This window comes from Engraulis encrasicolus, chromosome 20 (genome assembly GCF_034702125.1).
Source record: "Engraulis encrasicolus isolate BLACKSEA-1 chromosome 20, IST_EnEncr_1.0, whole genome shotgun sequence".
NCBI lineage: Eukaryota > Metazoa > Chordata > Actinopteri > Clupeiformes > Engraulidae > Engraulis > Engraulis encrasicolus.
The window spans coordinates 35,463,104-35,477,533 of NC_085876.1; the positions used below are offsets into that span (position 1 = coordinate 35,463,104).

The following is a 14,430-nucleotide window of genomic DNA, read 5'->3' on the forward strand; positions in this document are numbered from 1 at the left end:
TCTACTACTACATACTTCATGATAAAGCAATTTGTGAAGGCCAGCGCCTCCCCCTGACCTGACCTGACCACTGGTGCCACTGCTTCCTCTATGGCCCACCTCTGACCCAATAAACTATACCTACAACTCAAATAAATAGTCAGAATCAACACACACGCAAATATTAGATTTTTAGAAAATGTTAGAGTTTTTATTTCATTGCCCACTTGGAATACTTTCAAGGTCCATAGTTTGAGAATCACTGCCCTAAGGGCACAGCAGGTGGTGCCAGCATGACATGGTTCAACTGCCATCTCCATATTCATACTCTCTGCAGTGCCTAAAACTAAAGCATTCCATTTTTCTTAAAAGAAAGATATTTTTGGTCTTTTGCCTTTATTTGTGACCGGACAGTTAATTGATGGACAGGAAGTGAATTGGGGAAGACAGACAGGGAAGGGTCGGCCGAGGACACGAGCCGGTTTCGAACCAAGCTCGCCGGTGTAGCCATGCAGTGCCCTAACGCTTGAGCCACTGCAGGGCCGCATTCCGCTTTCTTACGTATGCAGACAGACCATGTATGCACGGCACACCCACATCGGAAATAGGAACACATTTCTTAAAACTGGCCAGGTTAAAGTCCAGTGCCCGTCTCAAAATTCTTCTTTTGTACTTAAAGAATAACTGCGGACAAGTAAGGAAGTGTAACCTGGAGTAAATTTGTAACCAAAGACTGGTGGGAGGTCTGCAAAGTAATGAAGGTGATGTGGATGTGGGACCTCAACACCATTTTGAAAGTTCAATAAGGTGCAGGTGGTGCAAACCTAAAGGCTTTACAGAGCCTAAAAAAATATATTACATTACACTTATCTGGTTAGGTGCCTGGCTCAAGGGCACTTCAGCCATGGACGGGAGGTGTAGGTAGAGGTCAGGTGGGATTTGAACAAGCAACCCATTTTAAGATCACCTGCCAAACCATTAGGTCACAGCTGCCCTTTTAATCTGTGGTGGACCATCACTAGAATTGTGTGCCCCAGAGAGCCAGTTCGATATCCCAGAAGGCCTCTAGAGTCCCAGCAGAGACTGTACTCCCCCTTCTCTAAAGGATTTTGGAAGGTTTTTTTCTTTTTTAGACTTAATAGTGACCGGACAGTAGAGAGAAACAGGAAAGGTTTTTTGGGAAAAGAGTTTTTTTGGGAAAAGAGACCGGGAAGGGACGGCAAAGGACCCGGGCCGGAATCAAACCCGGGTCGCCGACTCACCGGCATAGCAGCCCAGCGCCCTATTGTAACAGCACAGTAGGGCCAGCAGTCAGGTTTTTGGTCACTGTACACTCTGTATCGTTTGGTCTGTCAGAACCTAGTTTGCTTTTAGCCGTGTTTGCGCACAAGGTAGGCCGGCCTGTTGACTTTTGCTTAGGGGTCAAGGTGGCGGTAAGGCAAGGCGGCAGTAACGCACCTGAAGGCTTTGTAGACGGGCCTGTACCAGCAGACAAAGGAGCAGGGCGTGAAGAGGATGAACCAGAGGATGGCCAGGCCCAGCCCCACGCCGTTGGTCACGTCCGCACAGAAGTAGATCATGCAGGAGATCATGTTGACCAGCAGGGTGACCGCCGTGACTGCAGGATGGGGGGGGATATGGGGAGAGAGAGATAGAGAGCGCGAGAGAGTGAAAAAGAGAGAGAGTGAAAAAGAGAGAAAGCGCGGGTGAGAGAGAGAGAGAGAGAGAGAGAGAGAGAGACAGAGACAGAGACAGAGACACAGAGGGTGGTTAGGTTGGTTAGGTTAGTGTCCGGATGTGAGGCAGGATATGGGGAGAGAGAGAGAGCGAAAAAGAGAGTGAAAAAGAGAGCAAGCACGCGAGAGAGAGAGAGAGAGAGAGAGAGAGAGAGAGAGAGAGAGAGAGAGAGAGAGAGAGAGAGAGAGAGAAAGAGACACAGAGAATACAAATGATGAAACTGAAATGTCACAATCATTTCACAGAGGCATCACATTCAGGAATAATTTAACAGCACCCTTTTGTGGTGAAAAAGACCTTCCTAAACTGACAGAAAACACATTGCCGTGACTGCAGAACGGGGAGGGGGGTGGGTGGTACGAATCGGGAGGTGAGGAGGGATATGGTTTAGTAAACAAGAAAACAGAATGGCATGAATGTGTGATGATTATCAGGAGAGAGAGAGAGAGAGAGAGAGAGAGAGAGAGAGAGAGAGAGAGAGAGAGAGAGAGAGAGAGAGAGAGAGAGAGAGAGAGAGAGAGAGAGAGAGAGAGAGAGAGAGAGAGGCAGAGGCAGAGACAGAGACAGAGGGAACACTTGGAAAATGATGCCTCTGTGAAAAGATTGTGACATTTCAGTTTCATCACATTCAGGAATAATTTAACACCACCTTTTCGTATTGAAAAACACCTCCCTAAACTGGCACCAAAACACCCAAACATTGTGATAATGCCAGATATTTCAACTCCAAAATATTTCAACCACTTGAATAAAAGTCAGGAGGCTTAAAACAGTGAAGTAGGTCGAATCACTGAACGGAGGGAACGTGTGAGGTATTTGTGTGTGTGTGTGTGTGTGTGTGTGTGTGTGTGTGTGTGTGTGTGTGTGTGTGTGTGTGTGTGTGTGTGTGTTTGCGCGCGTGTGTTTGCGCGCGTGTGTTCTGACACACAGGGCCAGACGGAGAAGGCAAACATAGCGAGAGCAATGAGCTGACAGAAGACGAGAGATACCAGCACCAAAGTGAAAGCACACATCACATGCCAAAGCACACACAGAGACAGGCACACATGAACAGGTACACACACACACACACACACACACACACACACACACACACACACACACACACACACACACACACACACACACACACACGCGCGCGCACACACACACACACGCGCGCACACACACACACACACACACACACACACACACACACAATAGGAAGACAGGTTGACTGACAGGAATGTAAGATAGACAGATGTAGACATGCACAAATTATGCACACCACCACACACACAAAAACACTATTACATCCAGTAGTCAACAAGCAACCACACACACAGTAGTAGGCACGTGTGTGCGCGCACACACACACACACACACACACACACTCTCTCTCACACAGACAGTTTTTCATCCAGTAGTAGACACACGCACACCAACAAATCCACTTACACATCCAGTAGTAGTACATGATGGTGACGGTGCGCTGGAAGTTCTGGCTGATCTCCACGCTGATGTCCTGGTAGAAGCAGGGCCCCACAGGACAGAAGGACGGCAGCGGGGGCCAGTTATTCTGGCGCACTGGAGAAGGAGAAGAAATAGACGAGGAGGAGGGACATTATATTACATTACATTTTACTTAGCTGATGCTTTTATTTTATTCAAAGCGACTTAGTTATTATTTGTCAGGGTATTGGTTACAGTCGCTGGAGCAATGTGGGGTTAGGTGCCTTGCTCAAGGGCACTTCAGCCATGGATGGAGATGTGTCGAGAGGTCAGGGGGGATTTGAACCTGCAACCCCCAGATTGAAAGACCAGCTCTCTGACCACTCTGACCACTAGACCACTAGGCCACGGCCCAGTTTATACTGCGGGCCATTGGTGCAGGAACGTATGCCCAGGAGGAGGAAGGCGAGGCAGACAGATTGATTGAAGGGGGGGCGGAGTTATACATTACTAGGCAATTAATACGTATGGAATAGCGGACGACGAGGTGTCACGATATCAGGGGAAATAATGGACGAGGCGGAGCGTTCTAAACAGCCCGACGGCGCAGCCGAAGGGCTGTCCGCTTCGCCAAGTCCATTTTCCCTTGATATCGGGACACCTCGAAGGCCGCTATTCCGCTTATCACCCGGTTACCAGCATTTAAGTATTAATTTATTAATATGTTGATCTAAGGCTTCGTGAGAAAGTAGATTCACCACTGCGCTTGTTACGTTGCCATGGGCACCTCTTCCTAATCTAGTGAGACGCGCCTCTATCGGAGGCATGTAAGGACACGCGCAGAATGGTGGTGACTTGACAACCAAATGCGATAGAATTGACGACTGGGTTTTTGACTTGACAACCAGATGCGATAGAATTAGTAACGGGGTCTTGACTAGACAACCAGATGCGATAGAACTAACGACGCGGTCTTGACTAGACAACCAGATGCGATAGAACTAGTAAACTTGGACGCCCGCATGACATCATAGGTGTCCTGCTACCGGGGCATAAAGGACACCTGCTCAGCCAATCAGAAGACGTTGCGTCTGCTCACTGGGTGATAATGCTAAATTACTGATGCACAGAAGGGGGAGAGGAAGAGACAGAGGAGGGGCAGCTGCAGGGGCCAGCTATTCTGGCGGACCAGAGGAGGAAAAAGAGAGGACAAGACAAAAAGATGAGTGCCGAAAAAAGGAGTAGGATGGATGGATGAATGGATGGATGAATGAATAAATGAATGAATGACAAGTAATAAGCAGTAAAGCAGGGTAGAGAAATAGATGAGAGCCAAAAACATAGGAGATAATAAGAATGAGAGAGAGACAAATGGAAGGCAATGAATGCATGAATGAATGAATGAATAGCTAGGCAAAAGGCGGGCAAGAGACCAGTTATTCTGACACCGTTGAGGAGGAGGAGGAAGAGATACAGTAGATGAGGAACTAATTAGGACTGACACAATGGGATGGAGATGGAGAGAGAGAGAGAGAGAGAGAGAGAGAGAGAGAGAGAGAGAGAGAGAGAGAGAGAGAGATAAGCAAAAACATAAGGAGAGAGAGAGGAGCAAAGCATAAGGAAAGGTTGGCAAAAATGGAATGAGAGAGAGGTCAAGAGTAAATGGGAGGGACAAATGCGTGTGAAATGACAGACAGAATGACAGTGTGAAAGGAGAAGAGAAGAGACAAGTAAATCAGAGACAGAGGAGAAACAGCAGAGAGAGACAGAAAGAGAGCAGATGAGTGAAGGAATGCGGTCCTTCATTTTCACCCTCCGAGTCCATCCATCCATCCATCACCCATCATCCCCACCGTGATTACTTGCACATCCCTCCATCTCCTCTCACCCCCTCCACTCCTTTACTTTTCTACAACCACTCCCGCTATCCATCACCATCTTTTGGCAGGCGTTCAGCCGCCGCATTACATTCATACCATCTACCAGGGGCATGCTTAAGTGCCGAGCTGTGCAGGGCTGGAGAGTGGAGAGAGGAGGGGAGGGATAGGATAGGGCTGGGCTGGGCTGGGCTGGGCTGGGCTGGCATGCACACAGAAACAGTGAGCCCTCCAGCCAGCGCCAGGGGGATATGAAGTGTTTGGAGGATAGGGGTGTCACCCTCTCTTCCAGTGCAGTCCATTTTCAGGGGCCCCTCGTGCATTAAACTAAAAACAGTGATTCGCATCGACTTGAACTTTACTGCACCATTTGAAGTGCAGTCTTGGCGTGTATGTCATGCAGAAAATAGGTGCTTTTTGAAGAGCTATTTTTCCCCCATTCACCGTTTTCTGCCTTTCTCGTCTCCATTCACCTCCCGTCTCCACCTGCCTGGTCCACTTTCCCTCCACTTTGCCCTCTTACTCCTCGCCAGTAATGCTTTGGACCAACAGCAAGCAGTGAGCAGTGACTTAACAAATTTTGTACTTTAGCCTTTAAGAATGTACCGTCACACTGGTGTGACGGGAATGTTCGGGCAGTCAAAGTTCTATAGAATTCTGGGCGTCATTCAAAACAATATGGAATTGTAGAATCTTGCATTGTTATAGAACGCATTCTTTTTATAGAATGCTCAAAAAACCCCACTCTTAAAGGTTAAATGGGACTAGGGGAGGGGTATCAGGTGTCAGGTATCAAGCACTGGTATCACTTTTATCCTTGCATCACTTTCAAGAGGAGCGAGTTTCAACTGAGTGTTGTGCGCTCATCTTATCTTTTATTGATAATTACAATAAAACTCTTGCATCTGAATCTTGAATTAGTGTTTTTCATTCTCCTGTATGTAGTTAGTCTTCATCTCAGTGTACACGGCCTCTCTCTCAGGTTCAAAAACATGCATCCCTCTCCTATTGTCCTCCATCCCTATGGGTTTTAGTTATGTGCCAGAGACTCTGGAAAGCATTATATTAAGTTTTGGAGAGTTTGCACATAGGTTAAGACTGTTGACCTCATTTGTAGAACTATATCGGTGTCATTTCAGCGTGTCCATATGGGGGCAGCATGTTATCACAGACTGAGGTACCCTGAGGTACCCTGAGCATGGTACCGTCCCACCGCACTGCTCCCCATGGGGCGCCACTGAGGGCTGCCCCCTTGAACGGGTGAGGCATAAATGCAGTTTCGTTGTGTGCAGTGTGCAGTGTGCACTTGTGTGCTGTGGAGTGCTGTGTCACAATGACAATGGGAGTTGGAATTTCCCAATGGGCTTTTTCAAAAACTGAACTGCTATGGTAAGACTAGATGCATTACATGCATTACACTTGACTTGACAATTACAAAATGATCTCATATTGGGCCAAAAACCTCTCCAACACTAACACGTGGTGTAAGTCACAAGCTATTAGTTCTGGGGTATTGGGCTACGGTAGGCTCGGCGAGTGGTGATGAAATACACAAGACAAGAAGATTTGTAATTATAATCAATGTACATTAAAATATGAATGTAAATCAATGTGCGACTATTTGTATGATTATTTTAACCCATTGCACAACATTGGCCCTGGTGCCTGGGGCTGCATTACGCAACATTCAGGCTCATGAGATTTGAGACAACTTTATTAAAAATATGTTTGTTTGAGATGAATGAACACATTCTAATGAAAGAGGGTCTTAGCGTTCAAATGCAACTTAGTGCATATTTGTATGTGCTTCAGAAGCTGAGATATTTAAGTTTGTATAGGCTGAGGGCAGCTTTTCTTAAAAAGGGCTCAGGCATTCAGCAGCACCCTTTTTTGCAGGTGCCTTAGGCGTCAATGGGTTAAATCTCTCCTTGTCTCTCACCTCCTCCGGGTCCCAGGGCATGAGCATCCAGCTCCCTCTCCCTCCTCTCCAGCTCGCGAGCCCGACGCTCCAACTCCTCCTGCTTCTTCAACAGCTCCGCCGTGGTGGCGTTCACCGCCGTTTGCTAGCAGGAGGAAGAGAGAGAGAGAGAGATAAAGAGGGGAACGAGAGAGAGACAGATAGAGCAAGAGAGAGAGGGAAAGAGAGAGAGAGAGACAGAAAGAAAGAAAAAAAGAGGGAAAAGAGAGAGGAAGAGGGCACAAGATAGAAATAGAAAAAGTTGAGAGGGAGAGAGCAAAAGACAGTGAAAGAAAAACAGAGAAAGGAGATGAAAAAGAAAAAAAAGTGCAGAATAAAGAAATGCCACAGGTTGAGGCAAAAGGCAGAAAGATCAAGAGATGAAATTGATGATGGATGTTTAAAATGTTTGAAAAAAGTGCAAGAGGCAGAAAAAAACAACAGCATAAAAATTTGTCCCGTGAGGCGAGAAACAACATGCAATTTCCACAAACTATATTAGTGGAGGTCAAACACAAAATAGGAGAGTTTCCTTGGTATAGATTAAGACATTATGGACTACAAATCCAAGATTAGACGTTCCATCTTAACCTATGTTTTGGAAACTAACCCAGTATGAACCAGTGAGGTGCTGTACCAGTTCAGATTTAACGGTACAGACTGACACTCGTGCACCAACCAGGTATGAACTTTTTTTTGGCTTACTGGCCACTGTGGCTAGTGGTTTTCCAGAGTTACTAGTCATTTAGACTGTCTACTGGCCAGAGTTTTATGGTAACGCTTTTTTTCTACAGAATATTCTCACATTTAAAGGGGTATGCCACTATGTTGGGGCTTGCTACAGTTAAAATCGTTGGCTGAGGTTTATAAAGGTGGTAAAGTGTCTTATTTTTCATGTTAAGCGTTGTCTTGCTTTAAGACAAGTTAAAAGAGGGAATATGTCGCTAAGCTAGTGAAAGTCAATGTATCCGTGTAGCATGCTACATGGATACATTGACTTTCACTAGCTTAGCGACATATTCCCTCTTTTAACTTGTCTTAATCCCAACTACTGTGATGTATTATACCAAAGAATAAGTTACCTGCCAATGTGGCAAGTGAGACTTGAATTATTACCAGGCAGCCACCGCTGAATTTTACCAGCATGTGGCCATTTTGTAGGTGCCAATGTCATGGCCTGGCAACAGCAGCACCAAACACTGTTCTGGCTCAGGGCTGTCAGAGTTATGGATATTCAAGATGTGCTGGAGGCTTCTGTGGATATAATGTTGCCGCTGTGCTGACGCCTGCTGATTAAGTTCCGCTGTGTTGCACAATGTGTTTTACTCCATCTCATGATGCAATTGCTGCTATTGCACCAGTGGAGACGAATTAAAGCTACAACACAGAGAGACACACGCATCAGTGGGAAAGAGCAACATGGGAGCAGCTTGGGAGAGAGGGAGAGAGAGAGCGCAAGGCCTGGAGAAAAAGTCCTCATCACCAGCAGTTCACCAACTGTGGATGAGCTACCTGTATTCACCAATTGTGTCTGAGAATGAGGATGTGGTCTTGTCCAAGGATGAGTTGAACCTTCTCTTTGAAAGATCGGTGGGTGCATGGATGGATGGATGGATGCATGAGTGGATAAGTGGTTGGATGGATGAGTGCCGCAGGTTAAGGGGAGGGGCTTCAAGGGGTTAACAGCTGTCAGATATGACTGCTTCACTGCCCCAGAGTTTTAATGTTGTCATGGGACCATAACTAACAGTGTTGTTGTTTTCAGAGTGTTAAAATGATTGAAAAGGTGTGACGGCTTTGTGGACATCTCCATGCCTTTAAAATTCACAATGAATCAAGCGGCTTCTTTGTTGTGCAAAAAAGCATGCAAGTCAAACAGTAAGCTTGGACGGTTCATTAGGTGTAGACGAAGGTGGCTTTCGAAAATCATTCTCTTAATCGCATTTAGGTTTGACAAATGTCAGCAACACGATTCAAACCAAAATACTTCTTCAATCACTTCTTCCTAGACTAACCATCATGTCCTTCCAAGGGCCTATTATACTAAGAAGCTAGTTCAAGAGTAAGTCAGGTTACGTTAAGAAGAAATCATCTAATAGAAGAGCCTGGAATCCTCATTTTCTTAAGAAAAGGAGAACTCCAGGCTCTTCTATCAGATGATTTACCTCTTAACCTGGTTTACTCCTGAACCAGCTTCTTAGTATACGCCTCATGGCAACGTGTGAAGAACATGGACAAACTCATGCACAAACCCAGTGCCCCACACGGCAAGTGAGGTCGGATGAACAACCCATCCATGTCAATAAACAGCAAGAACATGACACCATACTAAATCATGTACTAATAAACATCACGGTCATTAGAACCACAATTACGCAGTTCAATGTATTTGATGATATGGGTGTTGTGCACACTGGCAGCAGTTTACACAAGCGTGTGGCCGATTTCTTTTGGTTCCCCAAGCATTCTTCCCTATGTACCAACTAGCGGAGCCACAATAAAGCTTTTGTAAAGCACAAGGGATCATTTGAATCAAATTGTCTGCAGGGTTATTAAGTTACTTGCACATGTAGAACCATCGGCAGTACAGGCTTAAGTGACGTTTCTATTCAGAGGGGGGGTTTCCCCTGGACTTGGTCCGAAATCACGGCGTGCGCAAAGCAGCTTTTTCAAAACCAAAGTAGGTGGCTGTGAAGTGAACCCTGTTAACCCATTTCCAGCGTAGGTTTGCTTTAAGTCGAGACAAAGTGCGCCTATAAGCCCTGTTTAGGGTAGCACTGCATTGTCAGAGGGGTAAGCCGGCAAGCGGTTAGAGATCAAACGGAAAACAAGAGCACAACAGTAGTAGTAGTAGTAGTACACATGATTTTCTTTCATAGGCAGAGCAAAGCAAAACAAATCTTTTTTTAATTGGCATTGGCAGAGCAGTATAATTTAGTGATTTTGCGATTTAGCGTCATCTAGAGCCTAAAGCCAAGAGGGCTTAGCTAGCTAGCACTAAGGGGCAGAGTGGGAGGGTAGTGGGGGCACACATACAGGATCTTCAGCAGGTGGACTGTCTGTTGATTGCAGAATAGGAGGGACATACGCGCCCGAGGCAGAACTAGTCTCCTCGTTCTACGGAATGAGTAACAAAGGAAGAAGAGAGGAGGGAAGGGCAGAGGTTACAAGCCGTGAGTGGAACGACTTGAGGTAGTTTAAAAAATAAAAATAAATAAAAAAGAGAGGGACATACAATGTTAGGAGAAGATGGAAGTGAGGTTCAGCTTCAATGCACCTCTGGACAGTTAACCTTATCCGTGAAAATTATGCATAGTTATCGGTGGCAATTGCTAGGGGAATTACTGTACAGTTACCCAGCTATGGATAGCAAGTTGACAATTGTGATGGGGTGGGGGTGGTTTAGGTTATTACAGTTATCCAGTTATGGATAGCAATTGTGGTGCGATGGATATTACAGGTGAGGAGAGGTGAGGTGAGGGTGATGGCTGTAAAGGCTGTACCTGGGTGTTGTAGGAGGTGCCATAGTTGCGCGGCTCGGTGGGTGTCGTTCGACTGGGGGGCGTCTGGGCCGGTGGGGGCGCCGTCGGAGTTGTGGCCTCATACGGAGGGGGTTGTTGCTGCAATTAGAATGTTCACAACATCCAATACTGCGATCATAGCATTGTCATAGTAACACCAATAATGATTATTATTATAGTCGTCATTACAGCAGAGCTTGAGTTACTTGAATTGCACTATATAAAACTAGGTCATTATTATTATTATTATTATTATTATTATTATCATCCAAACCAAAGCATCGAGGACCACCTCAGAGATAAAAATCAATTAAAAATTGTAATATGCACTAATTACTTAGTTATAATAACTAATAATGCGACTTCAAAAGGCACTCTCTGGCTTTGAAACGATGAGCACGTCATTGTAACTTGTACTTTTTACAGATGGGACAGAATGCAAAAGAGTTAATAAATAAAAGGAGAGGCAGACTGCACAGAAATGTTTGAAACGTTACCAAGTTAACCAGCCTCCCACTGAAGAATTACTCATTTTCAACTCAAACGAAGAGACCTTGTGGAGCTTGCTGGATCGTGAGAATGTAATATGGCTGACAGGGACAGGGCTGGGAGGTTTAGACTACACTGCATTCTTTTTGTTCATGGTCGACCTCAACCACAGACATTGGCCTCAACCAGCTCACACATGTAGCCAAGATTCTAGACCAGGGGTGGGGAGCTTATGTCTCGAGGGCCATTCACAGCCCTTGAGGCCGTTTAATGAGGCCCCCAATATTATTTTGATGTTATGCAGTTTAGTAAAGCAAACTTAGAAATTACATCTGCAATACAATTACCGGTAAATTAAATGTGAGGGGGCATAGAGAAGGTGGAGTCAATTAAAGTTGGCTGCCTTCAATATAGGCCTAAAGTGCAGGGGGAAATCCTGGTTTGTGTTCACTTCACAGTGCGGCCCTTGGAGGAATTTTAAGTGGCCCCCTCGAATGAAAAAGGTTCCCCACCCCTGATATATAAGAAGTTCAGAGGTCTTACCCCGTTCTTGTTGTCAAAGGGGTTGTACAGATCCAGGGTGGCATAGCCCGTGGTGCTGCTGTGCTGGGTCACAGACGGGTCCTACTCCAAACAGGGACAAAAAAGGGCAATACGGCGTTTTCATACATTGTGAATTTGCAGAGAACAACGCACTATTGTGTGCATTTCTACGTGGCGAGAACCATCGCAGTGACTTCATATCAGCTGGTCTTGCTGGTTACATAAAATCCACCCCGTCAGATATTCACTGCGCAAGATATCTGACACATCGCAATGACCAATAACAACTCGTCTGAATGAAGCTTCACTATCCATTAATCATGTACACAAACAGGCACCAATTCCACAAGATTGACATTACAAGCCGATTTGTCATTACCTGGAATGGGTTTTGATCTTCGTTGGGATCTGGAAAACTGGTGTATTTTGACATGATTCCTTGCTGTTTGTTGTGACAACTAAAAATATGCCTTCGGGATGTTTGCTATAGCTGACTAGCTTGAAAGCTACCAACCTTCAAAAAGCTCCTGAGGATGTGGACGTTATTTTAATGCGCTACAAATTTTAACACCATATACATGAACGGTTAGCGGTCGAGTTGCATATGATAGTTCTTTGTTAACTAGTCTAGATGTTAGGGAGTGACTTACTACCCCAATTGCTAAACACAGTCAGCAAAACTATAAACGACAGCAGTTAGCACAACAGCTAGCGAGACAGCTTATTTTAGCAAAAAAAGACAGCTAACATTAGGCTAGCGGACATACGTTACAGTGAAATCGAATTAGCTATCGCTCGGTTGCTCGCTAGCTGGCAAGCCACGTAGCCAACCTTTCCGTCATTTACGCTCATTTACAGTATCTGGGTTTTTCGAATCCTCTACGCTGCATCGCGTCGTCTTTGAACGGGTTGTTTAATTTCGGCCTGCCCTTTGAGTTTCAATTTCCTTGCAGGAGCAATAGCGGTGAGATTTATCACAAGAAGACTGTGGAAGCAGGAAGTAAAGTCATGTGACTGCGGTGAGCGGAGACTGAAGCCGAAGCACGTGTGCATTTAGGGGTGGGGGCGTGTCTATCTGCGTGTCTCGCTGGCTGCAGGCTGCAGCCTTCAGGATGGGCAAAGATACCAGCAAAAAATGTTAAAATAAGATACAAAATACATCGGATGATACACGGACCGTAACAGTATCTGATATTGAAATACAATATTTTGTATTTTCAACACACAAAATACACAACAAAATAGGCCTACAACAAAAACCATTGTGTACAGAAACTACCAATTTGACTTACACAATGAAATTAATTGAACAATTAAATTCTGATAAATGAAATGATGATTAGAAAACAAACAAACGCTCACACAAGAAAGAAAGAGACCCTGCTGTAGGCTAAAGCTAGATTTATGCTTCGCTCGCATAGAATCTGCGTCCGTCCGTTTTCTGTCTATGCGAGTCCACGCCCCCCTCTCAGAGGCTCTGCGCCCGTCGTCTAGCGCCTCGAAAAAATTCTAACTATCCGTCGGACGGACGCGGAGTACGCAGACAAAAAGGCACTATGATTGGTCGTCTCGTTACTTCCTTGTTCTGTTCTTGTGGCAGCGCAATGCCAGTAGTTTGCGAGAGCAGAGCTGTATTCTGTTAAAAACTTTATTAATGCCTTGTGTGTAAATGTGTGTAAATACACGAAGCTAAGCTAAGTAACAAACAATGCATCAGTTGAACACTCGTGGCACAATGCCTGCGGTTTTACTACCGTTCCTCCACCGAATGTAAACACACATCGGCAGAATCAACTGTCTTTACATGCTTGCATTTTCTGCTCGTGAAAACAGACTGGGTATGTCAAATAATGATACCACTGCATTGCCTTTGCAATTTGTGTGAAAATACCTAGCTAACCGGGATAGAAAGCAACATTGCTTAATAATGACCGCAGTGCTTACAATGTAGTGAAAGTAGCCTAATCGCGCAATTTCAAATGTGGCTGGCAACGAGACCTCGGACCTCGCAGAGCTCGCAGATGCTAGCCTAGAAATCTAGACGCCCCTAGCGACCGCAAATTGAATTTGCTCCCGGGGGCAGTCTAGCGGACCCCGGTCGTTTTGCTAGGCTGAAAGTTATCCGATGACAGGGCCAATCAAATCGCGAGGGGGGCCGGGCTACTTAGTAAACAGGAAACTTTCTAAGAAGAAGCATGGTGTCCGTCCGTGCTACGTACAGCACGAAAGTGCACTTAATTTAAAAAGCCTGGATGATAATACATTTCGTGTCTGACATGGACTGATGTAATAATACACCATGAACTTATCGGACACAAATAGATCACAACACAATACCATTTGATCATTCGATGTTTTAAACTAGCTCGGTAAGCTAAGTTGAGCATTTTACAGGACCAGATAGTCACACGCTATTATCAGACCACTACTGTAGGTGTAGAATGAAATTGCTGCCCCAATTTCTAATAAGACACATGCCATTAAAAACGAGACATTTGGGAGCTTTGAAAGTCTTTGAGTAGCTTACTAAATAGATGGGAATGGCATAGTCTACCAAGCTAGTGGCTAGCTAACCTGTCGTCAATAACACAGAGCTAGGTATCCAGTCTTAATATAACCATTTAACAAGCCCCAAATGGCTCAACATTTCGCTGGTTGATCAAGGAGGGCCATGTGGTTGAAAACGAGGCATTTTTGAACTGTATAAGTGAAAACACGATTTATTAAGACACTTGTTTGTGGCTGTGGTCATCACATGCATTCACTGCTACGACGGCTCGAATTTGCCGCTCCACCTACAAAGGGGCCCTCGCTGGCTAGCTAACCTGTCGCCAATAACACAGAGCTAGGTATCCAGCCTTGTATTATATGCCTGCCCCAAATTCTAATAAGATCC

The 14,430-nt window shown here is 45.3% G+C and overlaps 1 protein-coding gene across 2 annotated transcripts in view; it reads right to left on the reverse strand.

The window, feature by feature from the left end:
• Positions 1–12,534, reverse strand: part of scamp3 (secretory carrier membrane protein 3) — a 16,076-nt gene extending 3,542 nt beyond the window's left edge. The window contains exons 1-7 of one of the 2 annotated variants that reach the window (XM_063185817.1): positions 11,914–12,534; positions 11,535–11,615; positions 10,485–10,601; positions 10,018–10,098; positions 6,964–7,087; positions 3,154–3,282; positions 1,438–1,597 (exon numbers count right to left, since the gene is read on the reverse strand). In XM_063185817.1, the coding sequence (XP_063041887.1) occupies positions 1,438–1,597; positions 3,154–3,282; positions 6,964–7,087; positions 10,018–10,098; positions 10,485–10,601; positions 11,535–11,615; positions 11,914–11,967 (746 nt within the window). In that variant the 5' untranslated portion in view covers positions 11,968–12,534. The remainder of the gene's footprint in view (positions 1–1,437; positions 1,598–3,153; positions 3,283–6,963; positions 7,088–10,017; positions 10,099–10,484; positions 10,602–11,534; positions 11,616–11,913) is intronic. The other variant, XM_063185818.1, reaches the window with a different exon arrangement.
• Positions 12,535–14,430: the final 1,896 nt, after the last annotated feature.